General features: G+C 41.7%; 1 protein-coding gene across 1 annotated transcript; it reads right to left on the bottom strand.

Annotated features, from left to right (window-relative positions):
* Positions 1 to 337: 337 nt before the first annotated feature.
* On the bottom strand, positions 338 to 27,464 carry sfmbt1 (Scm like with four mbt domains 1). The gene is given in 23 exon segments (XM_012862139.3): positions 338 to 1,817; positions 1,972 to 2,100; positions 3,951 to 4,175; positions 4,266 to 4,444; positions 4,830 to 5,005; positions 5,339 to 5,448; positions 6,167 to 6,306; positions 6,396 to 6,466; positions 6,545 to 6,587; positions 6,727 to 6,840; positions 9,129 to 9,255; positions 11,671 to 11,753; positions 11,890 to 12,049; positions 12,249 to 12,350; positions 12,497 to 12,594; positions 15,321 to 15,573; positions 16,272 to 16,360; positions 17,992 to 18,235; positions 19,023 to 19,117; positions 19,212 to 19,271; positions 19,274 to 19,335; positions 27,314 to 27,405; positions 27,408 to 27,464. Coding segments are annotated over 23 exon segments (2,850 nt in total). The 3' UTR covers positions 338 to 1,676.
* Positions 27,465 to 27,675: the final 211 nt, after the last annotated feature.

Below are 27,675 nucleotides of genomic sequence, written 5' to 3'. Positions count from 1 at the left end.
GCTGTTTCTGTTGCGCCATTTTTCCCCCTACAACATGAAAACATGGGTGAACAACAATATAATTTAACCACATATCTAAAAAGCTAATAGGTTGATTTAATGTGTCAAAAACCCTCACCCCTACTATAGTAATGTCCTCAGTGTTCTGGGGAAAACATTTTGCTAGCCAAGTTAGGGGTGGGGGGGTCGTCAGAATGTGGGAATTTTTTTGTTTCTCTCAGGGTCAATTTTTGAAGTCTATTTTAAATTTGAACTGAAAGACTAAAAGCTTCCCGCTATAGAGCGTTCCAATAAATACACAAAAACGTCAAGAACAAAAAACGACATAACTACAGAGCACTGAAATGGCCAACACCCAGCACAGACTACCCGGGCTCATCGATCTTTATTGCAGTATTTCATTTTTACACGACACATACGTTTGTTCTGTTTTTCTGAGAACAGAGGAACCTACAAGCAAATTAAACAATGAAGGGTTCTCTTACACAAAATGAAGCATGTACAAATTTAAACTACTTGATGGCAAATTACAGAGGCATTTGCTGATGATCATCTTTTTCTTTTCTTGTTTTTTTTTTTTTAGAGCTGCCAGTTGTTTGCTAAAAGCTACCCTGCTGATATGGCAAGCTGTACCTACTTCCAAAACAAAATGATACTCCCCCTTACAGGTTAGGGCCTGTTCTGTGCAAATATTCTGTATAATTTAGACATTTACACATTGCTTATGCAGATCTCTTTAGTCAAAATCACCCTGTTTACTAAAAGATTTGCTTATGTACACTATGTACAAACATGCACTTGGGTATATCGCCGTTCAGTGCCTTTTTTTTTTTTTACTTGTGCTTGCAATGCAGAATCCTCGGAGCAAACTGACAATTTTGGTCTTTGCAGGAACAAAACATAATTTCATAATTCATCATAAAAAAACAAAAACAAATCATTACTTTCATATTAAATGTTGTGTCTGGCTGTTACTTTAAACAGCGTTGGGCCTAATTTCTGAGAAAGTTATACCTGGACTTTGCAAGTGTTGCATCAATTCATTACATCACAAAGATTTCAATGCATTCCTTTCCTTCAGTGCAACACATATTTTAAGATGTTTTCGGAAAGAAACTTTTAAAAAAAAAAAATTTTGATTACACCCAAGCCTGTTATATGCACAAAGAATATTGAACATTTTTCTTTTTTTATCAAAGAAGTCACTTGAAGCCAAAAAAATCAAAAAAAAATTGAACTGAAATACTGAGAGGGCAAAAGGTAAAGTTAAAAATAAAATAAAACAGCTGGTTTGAGTTTGACAGCAGGTTGTTGAGATTTGTTTAATTTTACATAAAAAAAAAACGTTTGTTTTGTTGGACTTTACGCTCATCCGATTTGAAACGTCTTTGTGCCATTAATGCGCCTCGTATTCTCTTCTTGAGCGTGTGAAATGTGTCGTTTTGTCCTCTTAGCTCTTTGTGTCCCCGTGGATGAGAAATCGTTGCTTCATGACTTCTTAGAGCCAAGCTCATCTGAAAGGATGTCATGTACACAAAAAGCCAAAAGATGTCCAGTGTAAAAAAAAAAAAAAGAGGCAAAATGAAAAAAAAAAAATTAAATAGAACTTCCACATTTTTACAGGATTAAATTTTAGAACAGGAAGCAGCCGTGTCCCGTTAACTTCCCCCCGTCGACTACGTAGCAAACTGTTGATAAAATGCCAGTTTGACCCTCTCGATGTGGTGGCACAGCTTTATGGCCGGCCCCAGCTTCAGGTCCATGCACTCCTGCACGGTCGGAAGGTTCAGCAGCAGAAGGGCCTGTCCGTCGATCTCCTAAAAAAAAAAAAAAAAAAAAAAAAAGACACAACTCTACATGAGACAAACCCTCCACATGGTCTTCCCCGTCTATTTTTCAAACCTTTCTAAAATCGCATGTAATGACAATTCAAATGACTACTGCAGGCAACATGGGTATCCCCATTTTTACCTGATCTAAGAAAATCCTTGCAAGAGGTGCACAGTCAGTGGTCCTGATGAAGCGGACCACATCAGAAACGCTCCACTCCAGTGGGCTCGTGTCCAAACACAGCTTCTGAGGAGGTTCAACCTTTGATGTCTAGTAAAACACAGACATGGTGAGTCAGCCTTGATCTCACCGCTCACCTATAACTAAAACTGAAACAGGTGTCAGACATACTCATTCCTACATGAAGCAATGTCCTATCCACACAAACTGTCTAGAAAGCTTTTTGATCATTTGTTCCTCTCAGGTGATAATTACAGGTTACTTTGTTTTATTAAGGAGTCCCACCACGCTACATATGATGGAAAACTAACTCTGCATCCTGCTGGATGCACCATCCCCATTCTGAAACATGCCAACCTCATGCTGTGAGGGAGTGTTATTTTGTTTCCAATTTACAGTTCTACGTATTTTGCTTTATCACCTAAAATCCCAACACATACATTGAAATATGCAGCTTTAAAAGGAGAAGTCCGGTCAAAATCAGAATTCAAACTGCTGAAAGTACTTTAAATATAAAATTATTACATACTGTTCAATAAATGATAAGCTTTTTTAATTAAGAGTCATTTTCATTTGAAGGTCCTTTTATGGAGGCATCCATGTTGGTGAAGAACAGTACTGCCTCCTCCCAGTTTGTGACGTCAGGTCGCGGGATCGGCTTTAGAGCAAGTCCCAATGCCGTATTTGTCCCCTTGTAAATAAATATCAGTTTTCATGCCAAAATATATTTTTTAACCCCTTAAACAAAAATAGACATGGTATTAAGCATTTAAATTTAAATTAATACTAATTTTACATTTTAGAGACATAAAAAGACAACAAATAAGCATTAAAGTACGGTTTGTGGGTTGGGTTCTGCAATGTTATAAGATGAGTATAAAACTCATCTTTAGAACCAATCTCTGCTCAAAATGGTGATCTGCACCGCCTAATCTACTTTCAGCAGTTATCATCAGGTTTTGCAACCGTAAACTGCAGAAAATACGGTCAGATCGGCTCCTTCTGCCTTTATTCTGCTCCTGTCAGGATGAGCTGCAGTGCGTTATGAGGCGGAGGGATATTTCAGCATCACTTAGTTTAGAGAACAAACAATCAACTTCACTTTCAGAAACGAGCCCAAAAAAAAACTGCAACCCGCAACTCATGAAATTTACAAGCGACTTCAGAAAAAAGAAGACCAAAGTTGCATAAAATAAGTGGGCTTCACAACAATGAGCATGCTTTCTAAGTGTGTCGTATCACTCCGCCCCTCTGGTCGGTAAACAAACGTTCCGGAAAATTTTGGTAGGTCTTTTATTAAAAAAAAACTACCGAAAATCCTCGCTCTCATGTCATCTTGGCTACAGACGACGTTTTTTCTCTCTGGCCAGAAGTTCGACGGCAAATACTCTCTTCAAGTAGGTAATCCAACAAAAGAACCAGTGGATCGGAAAGGTGAAAAAAACTACCATGTTTTTCCACTTTTACCCGATGTATTGTTACATCCAACTGCCATGCACGTGTGCATTGTTGCTTTAACAATAGCTCTCGCGATTTTCAACGGTGGAGTCCTCTGGAAATCTGAAATAATTGTTGTTGATCACAGCTGTGTACAACAGCTCCTATTGAGTTTGCTTGTAAAGCGCGGCAAACTGCTGTCGGCTCTCCCCGATTCTACGTCACAGGATGTGATGTCAGGCGGCCATTACTGCCCATATTTGGGCAGTAATGGCCGCCCCCATACACAGTGATCCAGACGACAACTTATGCTTTTATTTTCATATTGATTAACGCTAAATTCATTAAATAACCACGACCGTATTAGTTTTAGTTCTAGCTAATGATCCCCTGATTTTTCCCTGTTGACCAAACTTCCCCTTTAACCTGGCGAGACCAGTACCTGGTTTTTAAATTTTTTTAGTTTACTGAATATTAACACAGCCTACTTTTATTCTCATTACCTTGGGTGAAGGAGGATGGTTCTCATCATCAGAGAAGGAAGGTGAGCGGGGTTTCCGCCGCCTCCGGGAGGGCCTGGGTGTGGGCGGCGGGGAGGGGGACGGCGTGGCGGGCTGAGATTTGCCAACGGACTGTTCAGAGTCATCTTGGAGGTCATCCTGCATCTCAGAGCCAGTGTCTTCACTCAGGGAGTCATCTTCATCCAAGTCTTCTTCCTCTCCACTGCCCTGCGGGCCAAGTCGAGCACAAGAGTGTCGAGACGGGTCCGACAATCTGTGATTACACAAAGACCCGATGAAAACGCAGGTTAGCTGTACCTGTGGGGAGCCAGCGGGCGTGTTGTCCACTGAGGCCGAGGAGCGTCTCTTCTTGTGGACAAAGAGCTGCTTCCGCCTCTTCCTCCTCCTGCCTTTCCTTTTTACTCCAGCGTCCAGGCTGGTGTGAGTCCCGGGAGGACGGCCGACACGTTTACTCTTCTTCTTTCCGCAGTAATAGGCTGGTGAGAAGACAACAGGTCAACTCTGAAATTGTGCATCCAACACTGCGTCTGAAGTTAATAGATCACTGGGATGAACGCAAACCAAACATAGTTTAATCACGTTGAATATTCCCCAAGGGAACTAACAAACATTTTGGGGGATTTAAAAAAAACATGCAGTCAGATTGTATCTGCCTGTTCACGCTAAATCAGCAGAGCAGCAGCGTTTTACAAAGAGACATGTGACTCGCAGCCAAAATGAGAGAAACCCATTCAGACGTTTCTGACCGCTTGTTTTTGAAGCTTGCCGACGGTTTTCAAAATGAGAACGTTTCAAGCTCGGGGAAAGTGTTTAAAAAGTAACAATATAAGAGACACACTCGTTGTGATTATGACCACCTACTGTATTTTGTCTTGGTGAGGACAGAGCAGTTCTCCGAGCACTGCTCCAGTACCATGCGAGGTCCAAACAGGTTGGGGCAACACTCCAGTTTAACGCAGGTCTTCCTGCAGAAGTCTGCCACCCGATCCGCGGTGCGAACAATTTCAACAGTGGCCCGGTAACTTTTTCCTTTGTACCTGGTATGTAAAAAATAAAATAAAAAAAGTACTGATGAACGGGGACTACTAAGTAGCATTTCTTCCACAGACGCACAGATTGCAAGGTGAAAAATAAAGACTTCCTGCTGAAGTCTCCCAGAAGCAATCAGCGAAATGACAGCCTTCGCAGAAGCCCGAGGAGCCCTGAGCAGCAGCTCTGCTGGGCGGAAAGCACTTGCATTTGTGCTTGGAGGACGTTTTAATCCAGCATGGGCGCTCAAAACAGGCCAGCTGTGAACACTTGTATGATTTCAGCAAGTTTTCCGAGGAGCTGAGCACCTTGAGCTGAGATTAAAGAGTGTTTCCCCTTACTTGGCTTTGAGTGTCTCTCCGTGGCCTTGCCAGCGGCTCTCCTGATCCAGCTGCAGCTCCCTCAGCACGCGGCTCGGCTTGTAGGCAGAGTTTATCAGCAGAGTCAATACCTGGACACAAAGGAAAACGACTGCAGCACTTTAGATCTACAGTATCTCAAAAAGGCATGAGAGGAGTCATGGTTTTATTAGGAAGCGTGTTTTGCTGATTGCGTGCGTGCAGCTCAGTGACTCTAACTTAACAGTTGTGCATGGCAAAAAAAACAAGCCAAAACCAAAAGTGACAGAACTGGCCTACAGCTACAAAAACAGCGACTTGCACATTAAAGTTAATTTCAGAGTACTTCCTCTATCAAAGCGTGCGTGTCAAGTAGTCAGTGACAACAGCTAATTTTTTTCCCCCTGACTTTCTTAACGAAAATGAAGTCAAATTTTGCAAAAGCGAGTGGTTTGGGCGTGGGGGTGAGCTCTTGCCAACAGGGTCATTTGAAGTTAAAAGTGTAAATAATATATTTAGCGCCATGGGATGGAATGACACCGCTGTCATTTGAAGCCGAACTGACCCCATCAATCACTGCACCGGGCCCCGGCTGAAGCATCCATGCTCCCCAGAACCTTTTCCTATTTTGTCATGTAACAACCACAAACCTCAGTGCATTTTATCCAGATTTTATGTCTACAGCAACACAAAGTAGGGCAGCATTTGAAATGGGACTTAATGCTTGTCAAAATGTGTGAAAAAGCTATAAATACTTGGGTGCGTGACACTTCATCTTCCCTTTTGTGTTTCAGCCATGGGTTTTAGGCTAGTTTAGACCATGCGGCTCACCTCTTTAAGGACGAGGACACAGTTCCCAGGACCGATGAACTGAGGCAGCTCAGAGATGCGACCTTTGTTAAGGTACGGCCCTGAGAAGCAGCGATGGTTGAAGTAGATCTTTGGACAGCAGTATTTACCGTTCCCCTGTCCTGTTCACCAAAAATCACACGTTACTGATAGAACAACCAAAGACCGCAGCCAACCAGTCACTTAAACAGAAAACCTAGCACGCACTCACCGCCCGTCTCTGACTGGCTGGCGAGCTGCTGCTTGACGGCGTCGGGTGATGAAGACTTAGGGGGGGTCCTGCTGGAAAGTAGCGAAATCTCAGTAAGACGTTGACACACACAGTCAGTGACATACCAATGACCGTTCTCTTATACTCACTGTTTCTCCGGCTGCACCACAGCAATTTTTCTTTCTTTCTCTACTACATTCAGTAGAAACGAGCATGCAACAGATTGAAATGTTACTCAGTGGGTCAGGATGAGTGAAAGTTGGCAGTAAGTCCGTGTTTTAACATCAATCTTATCAAAGCGGGAGCAGCCACTGTGATGGCTCGTGTATACCTGAAGGCTTGATGGGGTAAACCAGCGGGTAGCCGTTCGTCTCACACCAGCTGACGGGGAAAATGTCGAGCGAATCCACGTGAACGATCAGCTCTGGCATCGGCTGCTTCAGGCCTGCAAACCCAGAAGCTACAGTGTGAGTTCAGCCCTTCCAGTAGCAAGTAAAAACTGAAGCTACTTCAGGTCAGTTTCCTGTTAAACTAGTCTATATCATAGACATCATATAAGAGTAGACGCGTCATTGGGCGGGTTCTGCCTATGCTGCGATAAGTCAGAGCGTCCGCCATCTTAAATGTGGCAAATCTGCAGTTACTCAGTCACTTAAACAGTATCAGAGGGACTTTAATCTCTGAATATACTTTGTATTCGTAGTATTTCTTTTGTAATATTACAAGTTTATTTTCGTATCCCTTTAGCTTCATTCTCCTGAATTTATTCTCCTAAAGAATAAAAATATTTAAAATAATCTAACCTGGCCCTATTACTCCAGGAGTGAAATAATTCTGCAAACTGTGATTATTCTGGAAATGTTCCCCCTTAATTTTCATAATATGATGTTTTTATCATAACATTATCACTTTTGTGTTTGTTTGTTTATTTTTACTTTATTGACCTAGGACTTTTTTTCCTCATATTATTATTTTTACCTCTTTAATACTCACCCAAAAAGTCTGTTCCTAAAGGTTCACATGTGACACGGTTTTATGAAATAATGAAGACCACAATGTTTAGATTTAACAAATTGATCATATTCATAACACATTCACACACACGCACACACACATATATATATATATATATATATATATATATATATATATATATATATATATATATATATATATATATATGTGTGTGTGTGTGTGTGTGTGTGTGTGTGTGTGTGTGTGTGTATATTTATTGCAGCACAGGAATGAGGCATCTTCTCTGATCCACGTTCACAATAACTGAACTCAACTTTTTTCTGCCACATACAATATGGCGGTGACGTTGACGTGCGAACCTGCGCCCTATGACGCGTCTACGTATATATGTCTGTGGTCTATATCTTGTTCTTTTATTAAACAAACTACATAGCCTTCTGTAATTCAGCTTATTTACACAACACGGCGGATCACGTCTGTTTTTACGTGTGCTTCTGAGCCCACTGTGCTGCATGGAGAGCCACCCCGACACGTACATACTGGGCAGGGTCCCGTTACTGCTCTCACGCTACAGACTTGAGGGATTTCTGTCACACTGTATGGTTCCTACAGGTTAAAGTACCTTTAGTAAAATGCCAGAGAACGTTCTGCACTCAGGGGTGTGCCCTGTGAAGAGCACGGTCACGTGTTTTATTTGAAAGTGTCTAATTGCAACAGTATGAGGAGAAAAGGTTGACTTATGTCAAAAAGCAATACACAGGTTGGGTTTACTCAGCGTTGGCAGAGACATTTATTATCTGGCTGTACCTGGCTGGTCCCCAGTAGTGATGCTGAAATTCACTGAACCGTTTTCAATATAAAATAATAAAAAAAAATAAAATGGGGGAAGCTCCAAAAAGCAAAAAAATAATAATTCTTCTACGTAATGTATGACATTTGGTTTCTTAAAGCGGACATATCATGAAAGACTCACTATTTTAGCCCTTGAATACATTTTGTTGTGTACTTAGAATCTCAAGAAATGCAAAAAAGTTTTTTTTTTCACTATTAGTTTTTTTTTTTTGTTTTTTTTTTTTCAACAATTGCATCACAGTTTTTGCTGTGGAGCTACTAAATAAAGCCATGAACCTCTGGCTAACCAGTTTCATAAATCTGCCAATTTAATTTTTATATAAGCATTGCAGTTCCACATTATAGACACCACAACTAAATGATTTAGATGTGGAAAGGAAGAACTTAAATGTCGTGTTTAATAAAATGTTTCTAACATGTAAAACCCTTTAACCCCCCCCCCCCACACACCCCTTTTAGCCTTTTAGCTACACATTGGAGACCATGGGTTGTTTCTATTCTTGTTCAAAGATATTTTCACATTTGTTTAAGTAGAGCCAGGAGTTCAATATCTCATTATTCAAATATCTAGTTTTAACTTTTACAAATAAATGTTGATTAGCTTTAACTTTGCCTGGTGTTCAATAAGTTAAAATATAACGATACATCAAATAAGATTAAATTGTGCAAATCCTTGCCTCTTTGGAATTTGGATTTCCTTTCAAAATCCCCCCCCCCCAAGTTGATTATTTTCAGCGGAATAAAATATGAAACCAAACAGAATAAAGCCAACCAATAACTGAACAACATGTTATCAACAACTTGTTGTCTAGTCTAACATGTATTGCTTACTGCACAGGGGGAAACAACAACTTTATCTTCTTTCTTTAAACAAACAGAACACATTCTTTCATTCCTCTATCTCACCTTCCAGGCTGAGCCAAATGTATTGACCTTTAACCCTCATGACCGTCGCCACGTGGATGTTCTCAGGTGACAGTGGGTTGACAGCCTCGAGTTTCATGGCCTCTTTGAAGCTGTGTTCACACTGTTCCTGTAAATAAATAAAAATAAAAAAAGATTGGGGTATAACAGCTAATGAAAATTTGACTTTTATCAGCTACTTCATTGTGCTGGCAGACGAAGTGGATGCAATTTCATCATCTGCATCTGATTCTTTATGATCTCTTGTAAGGGAAACAATTTAGCAACATTTATACAGAAGTAGAAAGATTTGTTAGCAGTCCTGGTAAAGATGTGGGAAAATCATTAAAAGCAATTAAACTTTTACTGCAGTAGCACAATCTAAAGAACCCAACCAATTTAAGAAAAGCTAACGTAGAGAAAAAACAACATGTTAACAAATACATTGTCTAACAAAATCACTGGTAGCAAAATTATTGGTACCACTAAAAATCTCTACAAAATGAACGCAGCAGAAGCATTTTTATTAATGCTTGACTATTCTTTTTAAAATTGATCAGAGTTTGTGGGAACTTCTACAAACTTCTAAGCAACTAATGCCAACTGTTAAATAAAGTGGAGGATATGTCATGCTGTGGGTCTGTTTCTCGTGAACTCCTGAAAATGCCAGTACATTTAAATACAAGTATGGTTAACTGTACCAACATGATAATTGTTCATCAACCAGGACACTTATCTGAAACTCCTGACCAAATAAACACAATAATGGTTCACGAGACGCATAATCAAAATTCCTACAGTGTTTACCTTAAAGGCTGAGTTATACCCTCGCGTTGGGTCTGGGCGGCCTGGGTGCGAACCCATAAAAGCGCTGTAGACTTTTATAATTGAAACGAACATAAATGCAGTATTCTCCAAACACACAGACGGGCACTACTCCACATAACCAGTGCAAATGCAGTAAACAAAAGAAGAAGCAGTTGACATCACACACCCAAAATTGCCATGTGTGGTATTGTAAACAATCATGAAGAATGGTTGGTGTGTTTTTGCCAGCTCAACAGAAATAAACGAAGGATCTGAGACATTTAAGATGCTTTAAGACGAAGACGTGACGGTGTGGATTATAGCCTGTCTGTAAAGCCCATAGGGATCTTTTCTTAAATAAAAGGTTTAAACAAAATATTTTGCTTTACTAATTACAAGCTGATGGCTTTACATACTGTTAGTTGTGGTTTTAGACTTGATTTACACAGCAAGTGATGGAAACAGAAGTCAAAATTCATGTTTGTACTCACAAACTTGGCCAATAAACTCAGCCCTGAAAGTATGCCAGTAACACGGGTGTATGCTGTTTTCAGTAACAGAATAAACTCTAACATCAAAGCATTTAGCAAACTTGTGCCACTGAAACTTCTAAGCCATTTGATGTCAGTACAGGCAAACTTGTTCAGCAAGGGCTCCTTTGAATTCCCCCAATTTGAATGAAACATGCCCGCGCGGTCCGCACCACGTTCCGAAAACTCGTAGTGTTCACAACCTTGAGCTGCGACAGCGCCCTTTTCAATGTGTGGAGTATAAACCTAGCTTGATATAGAAAATTCCCCCCATCCTGAACACCAGGACTCCTTTGAGCTCTGGAAACAACTCCCTGTCAACACCTGAGACGGTGCAGAAGCTGTTTGCTCTTTTAAACGCAGACTGAAAACATTCCTGTTTATGTCTGGGTTCCCATAAATCTCAAAGATTAATGTCTGTGACATCTTGACTTCTTGTTCTAATTTGCATCTCAACGATTCTTTTTATGGGATGCTTATTTTTTTTAACCACCATTCTTTTCATGCACTTCTTGTTTTTAATGCTGGTAAACAGAAGGTGGGGCAATAACTGCCAAGAAATAATAGTATGATTTTGTTGCTATTAAAATGTATTTCTTAACATCTTTTATTTTTATTTTTATAGTAAAATAATGCTGGTGAGAAACTAAATCTCCTTTTATGGCTGTTTATTCATCTGTACCAGGTGTCCTCACAGGTTTGCAGTAGATAAAGTGGAGCACAACAGTATGCGCAGCGGTGTTTAACCTATAATTACCAACAGGCTGCACTAGACTGCATCAAACCCGTCCGTATGTAGAGGCATTTACACCCAGACAGGGAGAGCGACTGGTAGATCTGCAGCTGCAACTTCCAAGAAGGCATGCTGTTGGTTTCATGCTGTTTTCCAACAAAGTATTCAGTTATTCTTTATGCAAAACATATGTAAAAAAGTACACATATTTACTTAAATTTGAATATAATAATCTTTCCGCCTCATTTGATCATAATGGGGAACAGCATTCAGCTCCGACGGGGTCTAGAGGAGTTCATTTGCACATGCCCAGTTAATTTCTAGGCTACATTTAACAGCTTTAACAAGACAGAGAGAAACCCTTAACACACAAAAATATCAGATCATTACTGTATTTAATCATCCTTTTTAGGTCAATGAGCAGAAAGCGCTGCCTGGTTTTAAATGATAAATTGCCAGATGGAAAGTTACTCACAGTAGAGAAGCAATGCTGGGGAGCGGCCTCGGCTTCGCACTGTTTCAGGTAGTCGGCCCAGTCGAAGTCGGAACCCTGAAAACCTGTTTGCAGCGAAAAAGAGAGACAAAGACAAGAGGGAGGTGAGTGGAAGTGAAAGAGAACGGGAAGGGTGGCACGAAGAATTGAAGAATCTAACAATCAAAGCGTAACACGGGGGATAGATCTGAAAGTGCAAACCTGGTGGGGGGCTGAGGGGGAGCCCGTTCTTAAGACTCCACTGTGCTGGGAAGATCCCTGGACTGTCTCTGTGACAGAGGAAGGCTCGCCCTGCACCTTCTGACTCCTCCATTCCACAAAGGTCATCCATCGTCACCAGGAAGGATTTCTCATCAAACACCTGACGAATAAAAGGAGGAGACGAGAGCGGCTCAGACATTCTCAGACGGACAAGTCTCCTCCGAGTTCGACCACGTGTCAACAAACCAACAGGCTGTGCGAGGACCGCTGGAGTAATAAGTGCAAAAAAGATGTTGGTAAAAATAAACGGCACGCATCAGAAGGAACGTTGCAGCGAAAGAGGAATGAGAGCCTGTTACCTTGGTGACAGTTGCAGGCCTGATGGAAATGGGTGCAGCAGGGTCAAAGGCTTCCAGTTTCATCCCTTCTTTAAAACAATGATCGGCGATAGCAGGCTGATCCTGAACAACAGAACCAAAGCGAGACGCTTTCCTGAGACGTTTTCAGAACACCCAGCTTGGACCGACTCGCTTCAAAGACGCGGTCGAATTGTCGCCGGTGAATAAACAGAAGGGTTTGGTAAAAAGCACCGAGGTGCTGGAATTACCTTAGCAAACTCCGCTGTCAGAGCTTCATCCTGAGGAAGGTCGCTAATCCTTTGTCTCACCTCCTCCCACTCCTCCTCAGTCCGCAGCGCCAGCAGTTCTGAAGTAAACAAACGCACAATGATCAGCAGCTGAAGCGCCAAAACCAGCTATCTGATGTCTGCATTATTATGAAAAGGATATTTTTTTACGGCCTCAAAACACTAAGCAGGGGGACAGTAGACTAGACAGTATTCCTAATTAGTCTTTATGCTCAACTTAAGCTGTTCTTTAGTATGGATGTAACAGTTTATAACAAATTAAATAACTAAAATGAAATACGGAGCTGTCTGCTTTTGGTCCAGCTGCTTCAAGGCCGAGAGTCAGAGGACACGCCAAAAGCAGCTTTGTTTAGGTCAGAGAGTACTGCACCTATCAAGCACACAGTTATGAATAATTATGACATCATGAATGTGAGTAATATTGTTTTGGTTCCCCTTTTGTAGCCAAAACAGACCTGTAGTGCCCCTGAAGGCATGCTTTGGTAATATGGTGTAAGGCAGTTGTCCCCAACTAACAGGCCACAGACCGTATCATTTTATTTCCTTGTATTTATCCGCCACAACTTAAAGGCCAGTCCATGAAAATATTACCTGAGATTAAACTGGTATGTGTTTAAAAAAAAGGTTGGGGACCACCATTAGTGCTTTTTTTTCCCGCAGATTTTTACTCAAGTCAAAGTAAAAAGTACCCAACCAAGAAATTACTCAAGTAAGGGTAAAAAAAGTATTTGTTAAGAAGGCTACTCAAGTACTGAGTAAATATTTAGAATGACTGATTTTTAAAAACCTTTACAATCAATAACAATTGCAAAGTAACAAATTCAGGCAGAAGAAACACTTTTTTAAACAATGTTCTTCAACATAAAACTTATGAAACCAAGCAGTTAATGTATATACAGTGCAAAGCACTTCCAGTAATGATATCTACTGTTTACTGTATGGTCACTTGACTTGTAAATGGCTCAATGGGCTCTGCAGATAATAAATATCACTAAAACAACAAATGTACAAGCATCTACAAGTCTTCCTATAATCTGTAGCTCTGTGTGTCTCTCTGGTGAATTTTTGGTTAAAACGGGTTTGTTCGTGATTCAGGCAAGTTACTCGTAGTGGATAGCGTAGCCAGACATTTTACTCAGGTAAGAGTGGTGATACTTATTTATAATATTTACTCAAGTAAAAGTAAGAAGTACAGTGTAGTAAAAATTACTCCTAGAAGTACATTTTGCCCAAAAAGTTATTCAAGTAAATGTAACTAGTTACCAACCACCCCTGTTAGCAGCGACGTGTACATACAGTGTGTCGGCTCACCCACAGAGATGAAAACAGCATCTTGCTTGTCAACAACATTTTAATCCAGAGCAATTTATACGCTAGGCTAATGTTGGCATGTTTCTCCTCTTTTCTGGCAAGTGTTGTTGATTACTTGACTCGTTAATTTTTTAACCTGCCTTCATAAACTTAGCGCTTTGCTTTCTACAAGGCATGTTTAATTAGTAGTGTTTCCACTGCGGTTTACACAGGCTCTCTCCCACACCAGCAGCCCAACATGCAGAGCAGCTCATATGACACACCAGGAGCGGCAGCAGTCAATGCAGTCTCTTTTTCGCTGTGATTGTGACATAAACATCCACAACAGGTGTTTAAAATGATGTTGCCACTGCATGTTAGCATGAAGGAAACTCATTTTGGTCAAGATTTAACAAAGCCTTATCATGTTCTGAGCAACAATTTAAGGCAAACAGTTCCAGATCTTTTTTTTTCCCAACAAAATAATAGGAAGCATTTGGTAATCATCAAATTCCCAGCTGCCTTTACCTCAGTCTGTCACAATGGCATAAAGGAGCTAATGCCAGCCTGCTTCGTTCTATCAGTTTTACATTCTATAGATTTTAAAACAGACGGCCAATTTCCAAAGCCTGAGAGACGCCATACGTAGCGATAAAAATAATTGTAGCTTAAACAGGTTTGCTCATGCAGCGTGTGGTGGCAGCGTACAACACAAACAGATTTCACTCAGGATCATTCAGATGTCAGACGGGAAATCTTAGGAAACCTCTCAAGATCAAACGTGAGTTCACTGTAAATAAATACGGACGACGAGGAAGAATAATGGTGAAAGTTTGTGGACTGATTTTAGCGGCGGATTGCCTGTTGCTGCTGCATGGCATTTGTGGAGTGAACAACGAACGAAAGCCAACGATGGATTTTATGCATTATTAAAACTCTATTTTTTATTACTTAGAAAATAAATAACTTGTATGTAAACTTCAATTGTCTATATATGTGAGAAAGACTGCTTTTAGAGATACATTTAACAGTTTTACTTCCCACCACCTTCTGTTTCTTGCTTCTGTAAGCAGAGCATCCAAATGCATAAAAAAAAACCCACATTTGCAAAAAAAAAAAGAAAAAAAAGCCTGGCATTAAAAATCAATACGCCTTTAGCTGTAGTGGCAATAGAAGAGAAACCAGCTGTGTCAGGACATACCGTATTCAGCCATTAGTGCTTTTTACATTTCGCACACAAACAAGATGGTATTTACAGACTACAATCCTGAAAGTTAATCTAATCATGGATGGAAAACTAATTTCAAGCTCTAATGGCTCACTGTCACTTCATTTTTTGCGTCGGCGATGAAAAACAAACACACTTTCACCGAATACATTTAGCCATCAAACAACTTCTGTTGCCTTTTCTCCCTGCGTCATAATTCACATAGGTTACGCTCATCCGTTTTCCTTCTACATTTAAAACTCGGCCGGTGTCGAACGAGCCACTAACCTGACGGAGGCCTCAAGGTGCAGCCCCGCTCTTTGGCCCAGCCAGGTGGGTGTAGGCGCGGGTGGAGATAAAAGAGCCAGAGGGTCGCGGGCGTGTCCGGGAGGCCCTCGGTGCCCAACAGGCGCAGCTTCAGCCTCCCTCCGACGTTCTCCTCCACCTCCGCAGCCCAGGCCAGCCCCGGCTCCACGCTGTCCTGCAGCTCCACGTAGCAGCCCGCCGTCAGGAGCTCCACCGGGTCTCTGCCGCGCTGGGGCTGGGGATGGAGAGCGGTCGTGAATGAGAAGCGGGCAGCACAAGCACACGTGAACACATACCTCGGCAAGGAGAGAGAGAAAGCTCTGTGGAACTGAGTGGCAGAACTGAAGCGCCGTGGCTGAAAGCCAACTAATAGCACTGAAGAATTTCACAGGTTGTTCATACTGTGAATTTGCTTCCAGCATCAAAGCCCCGGTGGTGGAAGCAATTGCTCGAAGGACCCGGTGTTTTACCGGCTGCATGCGAGTTGCACATGCCGGGGTTCTTTACAGATGTAAAAATCTAATTTTGCTCAAGTTGACGCCGCTCTCAACCGGCGTCCTCCATGTGGAAGTCACATTTGCAGACTTAGTGCCAGAAACCTTCAGTTAGAAAGTAAAACAGAAAGTAAAAACATTGTGTGTACTCTTGTGAATGTAAATCAGTTGCTCTGATCACCCGAGGCTATAAACTGTCAGAACGGTGGTGCCGTTTCCTCCAGATCACTCAGTTAAAATTACTGACATCAACCGAACAACCGTCGTGGTCTAACTTTGTTGTGGCAACCTCAACAACTTCATTTAACTCTTACTGGCTAAAATATTCTTGCAGGCACACACCCAGGGAATGAAAGAGAAATGAAAACTAAGTTCCTTCCCAGGCTGTGAGTGTGTTCTGGGTTTCAGGGTGGGCAGATGCTCCTAACCCCTGCCTTACCATTTCCAGCAGACTGGCAGGCACACTGCACTCCTCAGCCAAGGCCTTCTCCAACAGAGCCTCCCACTCTGGATGTTTCTCACGCACACCTAAAGCAAAAAGGTTCAAAGACAGTGTTTAGGTTAAAGGAAACCAGTCGTTCTTCAAGATTACACTCTTTTCTGCTGCCTTTCCTTTTTCATTTGTCTAACCTCGAACTAAAACCGGTAAAATACATTTATTCGTCTACTGACTAGTTACAATATTTACTTATTAGACTGGCAAAGAAAAATCGGATTTAGGACTAGGGCTGGACAATTAATCACATTTGCAATATAATCACAATTTTAAGAATCACCATTTCCAAATGGCAGAGGTCTGGAATCTTTGGTTATTTAAGAATTCATGGATCAGACACGTCCTTTAGGTGTAATACGTTTAAAGTGGGTTTGCCTCCACATGGTAGAGAAGAGAGTTGCAGCAGTGAGATAATCTAATTTTATTATTTGTTTTAGAGTTTATATAATCATACTGTTTTTTTTTTTTTTTACCAGAATCTCACAATGGCATTACGGTCAAACTGTTTAATACATTGACTTGTTTGTTGGTTGCACTTTATGTTCAACAAGGATTGACGTCCAACTCAACAAGCTGTTCTCTTGAATAATAATATTCTGATTAACAAAAACAGTTCAATATCTTGTTTTAAACAGTCCTTGTTCACAAACATCTTTATCTACAGAGCATTTCTGTCGCTTGTGGTTAATGCATCGGAAAGGCTGAATTAAATCACAGTTATGGTTGAAATAAATCACAATTCTGATTTCTGGCAAAAATCATACAGCCCTATTTAGGACTTGGCTTATTTACTTTTAAATAAAACTGCTAAAAAGAAGATAAACCCAAGTTTTCCTCCTGCTTGAAAGCATGCGTACAGTGCTTTGCAGAAGTATTCACACCCTTTGGAGATTCTTCTGCATTTTGTCACATTAAAACCAAAAAAAAATTGCATTTCTTGGGAATTTTATTTGACAGACCAACCTAAAGTAGAACAGTTATAAGGTTGAAGAAAAATTTGTAGAAACAGCCGAATGCTTCGATTTGAATTTTATGAAGTACAAAACAAAGCACATTCGGAAATGCTGGCAGCCTTTTGAAATTCTCTTTTGTCCTGTGTGCAAAACGCTATAAGTGGTATAATAGAAATGCCGGCGATGAAAACTTTTTAATGGCTGCAAGAAACTTGAGACTCAAGTAGAAGTTCTCGCAAAACCACACGCCCAAATTTTCTCATTTATATTATTAGTACAAAAAAAATCTCTTATTTTCCTTTCACTTGTTGCTTATGCACTTTGTGTTGATCTGTCACATTAAAATATATTAAGTTTTGGCTGTAGCATGTCAAAATGAAAAAAGAAAAAAAAAATCCCACAGCTGTGTTTTTTTTTTTTAAGGGACTGCATGTTCTGAAAACAACCTCTGTTAAAATAAGATTCTTTTTTTAATAAGGCCACGTGTGCCAGCATCTGCAGGAACAAATCTAGCTAATAACATCATGGCATTCTGCAGCCAAATATAGTAGAAAGCTGCATGTAGCTGAGTCAGCGGTTTTGTACTTAAAGGCAGCTCTGCATCTGCTTCATCTCTAAGCGCGGACAACTGCGCCCAATGATTCAAAAGTATTTTTAGAGCTTTTCTCGTCCGACTGACTCAGAATCGGCGAGCTCCGACGGCAACGTACCCTCGGGAGGCCTCATGGTCTTGCCGTGCTGCCGGCTCCAGCCCAACGGGTGGAGGTCCGCCGTCATGATGTCGCACCAGAAGTCGGCGCGCCGGTCGTCCTGGTAGCCTTCGTAGCGCAGCAGCAGCAGCTGGCCGCAGGTGGTGATGATGGCGGCCACCCAGTAGGGCCCGTCTGCCTCTGAGCGGACACACACCTCCAGCTTCATGCCCGGGGTCAGTCCTGTCTGGAGTCCCTGGTCCACCTGAGACATGATTAGGGCCGCTTTATTAGGATCCTTTAAATCTGCTCGATTTCATGCACATGAAGCCTTTAAAGCGGTGTGACGGGAGCCGGATTTACTCTGATGGTTTGAATCGTGCTTTTATATAGAGCAAAGTTCGGAAAGTCCCTCTGAGGTCTACAAACACCAGCTTGGTAAACAATCACGAAGAGTAGGGCTGGGCGATAAATCGATTTAATCGATTAATTCGAATTTACAATTCTTTAAGATTTCATTTTTGGAAAATCTGGATTTTATTTTGCCAATACACTCATTGGGTTTCCATGAAGAGAACAGCATGTGATGCTGAATATATGTTTAGGCAAATGTATTGTCAAAATATTGTTAAGTGGAAACTTTTTTTTTTTTACCATAATACAAGGTACTTCATTTACTTATTTACTTTTTTTTTAAACTTAGTTTGAAGTTCACAGTGCAGTGAAGCCTGTTCTTAGCTCAATGTGTAATACCAGTAGCAGCAAATGTTTTGTTATATTTTCATTGTTTATAATGGCACGGCTGCCATCTTGTTTTACAAGCATGTTTCACAGCTTGTTTTTAGTTGCACTTTGAATTCAGGTCAACTCCCTGATGAAATGCTTGACATAAAAAGCAAGGTTTTAAAATAATTTCTTTAATTTCTTTTTATGAAACAAAAAGGAGGAAAAAAATCGATTAATCGGATTTGGTATGATAAAATTGGAGATTTATTTTTTTAATCCATATCGCCCAGCCCTAACGAAGAGCTAAAAATAAAAATAACACTCACATGTTTGAAGGCGTGATGAGGCACGGCCACGGCTTCAGTCTCCTCCAGGTAATCATCCCAGCTGAAGTCAGCCACATCCTGAGCACAGTCTCCATCTGGAAGACAATTTTTTTTTTTTTTTTTTTTATTTTCCTACCCTCCCTTTAAAGCCAACCTATTTCGTGCAGGCGCTCACAGAGAAGTTCTTACCAGACTCAAGCGTGTCCTGGCTCATGCTGGTGGCCCCCTCAAGGCTGAGGCTGGGGGAAGGATCAGTTGAGTGGGGATTTTCTCCGGCGACAGCGAGTGAAAGAGACAAAACCGGCCCGAAGTTCTAGCAAGAAAGAACAAGACATAGTCAGCCTTTTTTTTTATGTTCTCTTTTGCTCAATATCACTCTGCCTCTGCGGCAGCGGACGGTAACGGAAATTAGTTTCAACAATAAGATGTGTGAGATGGCACTTTTGCTTCATAGCGATAGATGTGTCAGACTGTAAATGCAAAAAGTTCCCCGGATCTCTTCCAACAATTCTTCTGTAACATTCAGCACCTTCCCAACAGGAAGCAGACCTCTAGAACCTCTCTTTTCTAATTCATGTTTCATTATTACCTCAAACTATCTTTATTTTATTTTATTTTAAACGGCTTTCGTGTGATAGACCAACAAATCCAGAATTTTTGACAATAAATCTGAAAAGTGTGGCATGCATTTGTATTCAGCCCCTTGATCGATATTTTTCAGAAGCACATTTTGCTGCTACTACCCGTCTTCTTTAGGGTTTCTTTCTAAGAGCTTTGCCCATAACAGATCAAACCTACAACATTCAGATTGCAAGAAGACTACCCAGTTAGCCTCAGTCGTCACGGATGTAAAAAGGAATTTCAAGAAATGGATTTCTTTTTGCCACTTTCCATAAAAGTCACATTTGTTAACCTGCTACTGAGTTGTGGAAGTGCAGCATCTCTTCCAGAAGACAACAACTATTTTTTTTTTACCCCTGGCAGACTTTAAAATTATCTTTTAATTTTTACCAACAACTTTCTTCTGGCTGGAAGTAATACTGACATTTCGGAGCGGCCCAGCTCAGTCCTGAGCTGAATCTGAGGGGAGCTAAAGATTAGGGTGGTGGCAAGGAGGCCTTCCAACTTTAAGATGGAGTAAGGCATCAAAATACCAATGAAGACATGTAAAAAGCTGCTTCGCAATTATAAGAAGGATTTGAGAGTTGTATCTTTCTATCAGGTATAAAAACAAAACAGATACTTTTTTTTCCCCACAGACATCTGTCTCATTTACTATTAGAAACAAAGCTACTGGGTTGACTGAAAATAATCTTGAATCTACATCGCCGGGTGTAAGGATAATTTTGGACCCAGCTTTGCTGTGGACCTGTAGGCTGCTTCTCTGATTAATGCCAATATTTAAAGATATTTAAACTTTAATGTTGTTGGTGACAAGGGAATTTATTTAGGGTGTCAGAGCGAAGAAAGTTGAATAAACATGCATGCCACACTTTTCAGATTTGCACCATTTTCCTTCCACTTTACAAGTACACAACATCCTATGTTTGCCTGGCACATAAAATCCTGATACAATACATTGTAGTTTACGGTTTTAACGTGTTAAGAAAATAAAGTGTTATGAATAGTTTTGCCAGGTAAAGTACTTTTTTTTCTTGAAAATAAAACTACCAACAGTTGGCCAGAGCAACCTGAAGCGGTGAGTGGAATTTCAGGCTGAAGACGAAGAGAATCCCAGCAGCCTTAATTTGCATATCAGGGCCAGGGGAGAAAAAAATAAATGTGCACTTGTTTCAGTCTCTGAGAAAATGTAATGTGGCTTTTGTTAAACAATGCTGCCAAATCTTAAGTTGGAACATTAATATTCTAAAAGCTTCTCTTCTGGCCCTGCACTTAGCACCTAAGTAGCACCCCAGATGGCTGGAAAATGTTAGCTTGCAAGCAGTCGCTTCAACCAGTGAAGCGAATTTCTTCTTCCAACTCTTAATTGTGAGCCTCTTGTCGAAGTGGCGGGGAAGACTCAAAACGGCGGCTTGACGTGAACGTGGGTAGCTGTGACACGCGGCGCTGACCCCCTCATGATGGTGAAAAGCAGATGAAATCAGTTAAAGCAACAAGAGACGGCGGCGTGAATGCCAAAAGAAGGGAGAGGCTGGTGCCGAGAGCGGCCGCTCAGCCGGCTCAGCTCCATTCAGGCGCGCTGTCAGCCGCGTCTTTGTCACATCTGACATCTCTATTAAAGCGGGGGCCGCCGCCGAGGGCCGACCCTTCCCGACCGCCGGACCGCCACTGCGACCCCGGTGCTCCGCCGGGATCAGCTCCACCTTTCACCCGCGACCCCGCACCAGACTTTCTCTGTCTTCTCTCCCCCCCCTCTGACAAAGACACACAGACCAGAGGTCCTCATTGTCCTGGGAGGAGGAGGAGGGTGTGTGTGTGTGTGTGTGTGTGTGTGTGTGTGGGGGGGTCTTTGAAAGAGAGAGGGGGAGAAAAAAAAGAGCAGTAGGGAGAAAAGCAGAACAGATGCTTGTTTTGACATAAAAAAAAGTTACATTCTACATGTGAAGAGAAAACCTGAATCAACACGCCTCTGATTCCACCCTGCTTCTTTTAAAGTTTCCAAACCGAGCTTGCTTGGCTGCGTACGGGCGCATCAGGCTGCACCAGCCGTGGCTTTTTTTTTTTTTTTTTTTTTTTGCAGAAGTTCTTCACCGCAGCCCCGGCTCGTACAGGCAGACAGGAAGAACTGTGACTTCCCTGTTGTGCGCGCAGTACAGTGGTCTGCGTGGACCACAGTTAGCAGGGGGTCTGCAGAGACCTCGCACCAACCCGACACGCTGACTGGACCCGCGGACGATGAGAGGGGACGAGAGCGCGCGCAGGCACTGAGAGCTTCACGAGCACTTAACGCATCATATTCTCATCAGCACATTACATGCCATGGAGCTTTTCTAAAACGGCCTGCGCTCACTGCAAAAACAGACCTAAAAATAAGTCAAATGTTCTTAAAATTTGGGTTTTTGTCCTTGATTTGAGCAGGTAAATAAGATTATCTGCCAGTGGAGTGAGTATTTTTACCCCTAAAATAAGATAATTAGATAAACTGCACCTGAAATAAGACGATGGAGATCAGTTCTTCCTATTTTAAGTGCAAAAATCTTATTCCATTGGCAGATAATCTTATTTACCTGCTCAAATCAAGAATAGATACACTCATTTTAAGAAAATATTACTTACTTTTAGTACTGTTTTTGCAGTGCTGTCCCCGGGTGGGAGGCGCGTTCCGACCGTATGAGCAGAAACGCAGCCGGACACGTCCTCAAACTCTGCCGGGTGGCAGCTGTGGCTCACCGTTGGTTACTTTATATTTATTTATTTAAATAAAGCTGAATTTCCTCCTGCAATTAGCGATGCCCAATAGAGTAAGACTGGGGCCGAGTTTGCATCTCGACACTTTGAACCTGAAAAAAAGTATTTAATAAGCACGGGCCGATACGAGATCTTCACAGCGTGAAAACCTTGAGTAGAATTAAAATACAGGACTTTCATCGTTTCATATTAATTACCACAGAGAACAAAATGAAGCGCAGCTGTGGAAATAACATGATCTAATTGCTTTTCTTGAGGGGACAGTGACAATTGTTCCTACCACTGCTAAGACAATATAATATATTGATTATTAAAGTTATTTATTTACAACAGTGATTTTTTGCTTTTTTTCGTTTCCATTCATAAACTTAAGCAGAAGTAGAATATATTTGTTTGTTAGATAGATAGTACACATAGAGGATATTAGCTGGCTAATTAAGCCTGCAGCTGGCTGTTAGCATGTTGTAGGTAGCAGCTTTATTGCAATACGGGGGATAGATGGCAGCCTTTCAGTTTCTACAACACCAGTCTGTGTTTTTCCTGAGATATTACCAAACGCTCGCCATTTCCTTTCTCTTCCAAATGAGGGAAAACGTTTGGTGTACGTTTTTAGGCCCGCTAACCGGCAGTGCACAGCAACAAGTGTGGGAGGGGGCAGCGCTGCAGGAGAAAAAACTGCTCAGAGAATCACTCTTTGATAAAGACCTGCTATAACCGACGAGGTTTACAAACCACCCAAAAAAGCCGACTGCATGGCTTGGCTTGTTACCTCTGTTATCCGTTTCTTTTCTTTTTTTTTCTTCTTCTTTTTTTTTTTAAAAAGATCCGTTATCTGTTATCCGTTTCTGCCGTCGGTTCGACGTGAGCAATAAAGTCTGACTCTAGGAGTCAAAGTAGGATTGAATTAGTAATTACTGCGCACTGTCTGGAAGCACAGCTGCATTACCGAATGAAGCCGGTGTGGTTAAAAGCTCTCTTTAGGGGGAGTTTCTGTCTATGTGAGGCTCTGACTGTATAAGAGCAGAGATTTAAAAAAAGTACTGCAATTAATTTAAATAAAAATTGTCATCTCTTATCATCACATGTAGTAAAAAAAAACACTTGTTATGCTAATAAGTGTTTTCACTTGGCTTGAGGTCACTCTTTAACGTGCGTTTGCCTTTAACTGACTCCCAGTGCCCTCATTTAATGTATTTTTACCAAGCTGAAGTGTTTTCATTTCCATATTTTCTCTGTTTCCGTTATCAGACACAACACGACGTTGACTGAGACGCAGCCTGCTCAGTCGAGATTAGACGAGATGCTAAAAATGGAGACAATCATTCAGATTCAGGGATTTTTGAGGCCGCTCTGTAACTGACTAATTCCCCACAGATAAAACCGTGTGCTTCAATTTCAGATCTCTTAACAGCAACTTAAAATACTCCCTGGGATTAACCAAAACGTACAGCTCTCTGCCCTGCCCTCCACTGAAACGTAATGCAGCCAGTGACGGAGCAGGAGGGGAGAAGGCAAAGTGCTGAAAGGAAGGCGAGTCCCTGCGCTGCCGGAGATGTTTTGGCAGCAGTCTACTCCGGGACTGGTATGATTCAGCCAAAAACGGTGATAGATTAGTCAAAAAAGCAGGATTCAGCAACAATCTGGACATAAAGTGAGCGAGTCTGCTTCAGCCGAAGTTTTGCTGTTTTTTTTTCTCTCTCTCCAAATAACTTAGAAAGCAATAGAGTTGCCAGGGATGGAACCCACAGGAGGACAATGTGAGACATAAAATGAGCTATTAACAACGCATTATGGTTCCAGAGACAATGATTTTTTCCAAAAATAAATAGATAAAATAGAAAAACACACATAAGGTCTTTTTAGCGTAGGTGTCTCATTACCGCCGTGACCCAATCCAAAACTGTCAGTTGGTTTGATCACTCAAGAAACAAAATAAATGAATGAATAAATAAACAAAATAGAGCCAGATGTGAGCGACGGGCACAAAAGAAAGAAAGAAAGTTTGACTTGAACTGACAGCAAAAGTGTCGGACACAATGGAGCCACGGCGGATCAAGCCCTGTAGAAAAATCCCTTCAGCGGAGTCACAGCCCTCATCTGCTTTTGTGTTTGTTGCATGGAAACAAGCCGCGTGCTGCTATAATTTCAGAAAGGATGGCTCTTTGATGAAAAAAAAAAAACAAAATAAATAAATAAATAAATAAAAAAAAAACATGCTCGGAGTATAAAAAGGAAAAATATCAGCTCAGCTCAAAATTCACCGCCCTGTGAAACCACTCTGTGTTAGGCATTCATTTTAAATCATTTTGATACGACTATTAAAAACTGTAGTTGTTCATTTTCTGCTATACATTACAAAAAAAAAAAAACATTTGAATACATCAATCACTTCTAATATCCTGCAGCTGTGTCCACTTAAAACAAAGGCTTTTATATCACACACACGTGTAGTTCGACTGGAGGGTTTTTCCTGTTTCGTAGTAACATCAATGAATTGATAATAGTCCTATTCACTGTGACCACTGTAACAACACAAGTATCACGGTCTAATATAAGCGCTTAAAATGGGATGATTTCTAAGTTTTCCATCATACCATTCCTGGAATGAGAAGTCTTTCCCCCCCCACCATCTATAAAGAGCACAAACTCATGCAGAGCTCCTCTACACCACTTGTTGCTGAGCACTGCCAGCCAGCTGGCCTGAAGAAGCCCATTTTCATTGCTTGGAACCCGCCTCCCCTCCTCCATAAAAAAACAGTGCTGGATGACATGGAAACTAAAGAGGTGGCATCAGTCTTATGAGGATGAGGCTTAAGCAACTGAAGTTTTGCTGGCTGGCTACCCTAGCAGACAGCCTGACTAATTAGCCTGCCCAATATCAGTTTGTTTTTACGCTATAAAACATCATAACATGGGGGATAGGGTAAATTAAACAGGTGTGCATCTATATTTTTGCTTAACTCTCAATATTAGCATCAAAATATCAAACCGTATTGCACTATTTTAGCTGTAATTGTATATTATTTAAGCAGAAGAATGAATACTTGTTACTTTTCTGTTTTAAACAAAGGCATTGTGATCATGTTATAAGCCTACTCGTGTCAACATGGTGAAAGCATGGGATTTTTTTTTATACTGAAGGCGATCACTTTACAGATCCCCATTGTCAGGTCACAGCACGAAAAAGTAACAGAAGACAGGAGCAAACTCCAAACAGAAGAGGTCTTCTTTGAATAATATCACATTAAATAAAGAGGCTTCAACTTTATAGTTAATTAGACAAGCTCTGATCGGGCCTTTCTTGGCCAGTCCAGTGTTCTTCAGGGTGTGGCCTGCCAATCCTATTTTTTTCCTCTCCTACGGACTATAACAGCTAAAAGATTTAAAATGAGTTTGGAACACAACAGAAAGGGACAGAATGATGTCCATTTATACATCGAAGAAAAGGTCCTTAACAATCATATGGTGATCCAAGGTAAAACGCTCCTGGTTGATGTGTTCATGGACCATGTTCTTGGGAGTTTTGATGCATTTAATAAATATGAAGAAAAAAAATCTGATATTTTTTTCCCCACAACCAATCAGGACCCATGAAGAGAAAACTGGTCTGATTAACATATCTGGCTATTTGATTGGTGCTTTTCTATTTTTTTTTTTCTAATCATGTTGTTTACTTTTTTGCTATTAAAAAAAACACACATAACTACTCTGTATAACATGAAGAAACTGTCTCCCTTAGAAGAAAAAAAACTTTTTCATTTGGTAAAAAAAAAAAAAAAAACTGCTTTAGTGACAGAACTGATGACTTGTAGCTTTTAAATTAGCTCCACGACATGGGGGGGACGTGAAGAGGCATCAGGCGGCCTGAAGTGTCAGTATCACACCTCAAACGAAAATTGTAACAAGTTCAACTTCCCCAACAGCATCGACACGGGCAATGCGCAATGAGCTGACCTGCACCGCATCTGTCCTGTTAACGACTTCAGCCCAAAACAACATCAGTTAAAAATAACCAGTAATAAACCAAGGCCATCATTTCCCCCCCATCTATTTAACAACAAACCAAACCCCGTGCACTTGCAGGGGGGGAGCCGCTGCTGTAGCGGCACGTCAGTCGGAGCAGCGCGCCGCCAGCCGATCTCTCAAGTTGCACAATAGGGAAGTTAAGGGGGCCACATGAATAATCGGTTACATTGAGTCGACGTGGGGAAACGGCAACCGTTCACTTTGTGCAACGCGCTCTGGCGTCCGTGGGCCCCCCCACCACCACCACGAGAGCCCGCATGTAGTTTGGATGTGGCGTTTTGGGCGACCGTCTCAAGAGAAAACCCCAAAATCGGATGAGGTCGTGCAACCTTCATTATGTAAGGCTTCGACGTTAGTAAATATACGGAGTTATTCAAGGCCAAAAAATAAGTGGAAATTTCCACGCATTCTTTCAAGTGCCTTTTTGCCGTAACATTTGCGACGCTCGTTCGGACGAACCGCTGCATTCAGAAGAAGCACAGAAGCGATGGGGGCCAAGAATGGCTTTTCTATGCAGGGAGACCCGACGCTTGCGCTGACGGCTCCAACTTTCACACAGAGCAAAAGCATGACACGTACCGGATTAAAACGAGCCCCGGTGAATAAACAGACGCGGGATAAAAACGTCCCGGAGCGTGTCAGCGCCGTGCGGGACTCCTCGGACACATGGTGGGACCGACTGTGTCCGAGTCAAGTTACTGAACGTCACGGCCGGAGCGATATAGGAGCAAAGCTCGGTGAGCAATAAGGGCGCTTACACTCGACCGAAGCCCGACTCATCTTTTTGAGAGACGGGAAAAAAGGCGAGCGCGCCCCCGTCGCCCCCAACACCGTCGGGAACGCGTGACAAACACCACAGAGTACGTGAATATCGAGTCGCCGAATTCGCCCCTTACCGATAAGTAGTTTTTCCAAGTGGGTTTTTTAGATGCCGTTCCTCTCCGCCTGCTGCTCGCTCTCGCAGCAGTGTTAATCCAGCGTGAGTGAAAGAAAGCCGGAGTGCCGGCGGAGCCTTTCACAATAAGACGGGCGCGTCGCCGCCGCCATAGACCTGCGGCGCCGCGTCGCTTCGTGGGAACGATACGTCAGCGCGCCGCCATGTTGTTAGTGGCGTGTCGCCTTGGAAACCGATTCAAGGTACGGTTGGAAGCGTGGTTTTCCGCATCAAAAACAGCAAAAACACAAAAAAGTTAACAATCGGCTAATACTGATGAGCCACTTGCTATAAAATAACAATTTATTTTAATTTTAGACTTAA

This window comes from Fundulus heteroclitus, chromosome 20 (genome assembly GCF_011125445.2).
Source record: "Fundulus heteroclitus isolate FHET01 chromosome 20, MU-UCD_Fhet_4.1, whole genome shotgun sequence".
Taxonomy (NCBI): Eukaryota; Metazoa; Chordata; class Actinopteri; order Cyprinodontiformes; family Fundulidae; genus Fundulus; species Fundulus heteroclitus.
Note: the sequence above shows the minus strand (reverse complement) of the source record. Positions and strands in the feature narration are given on the sequence as shown.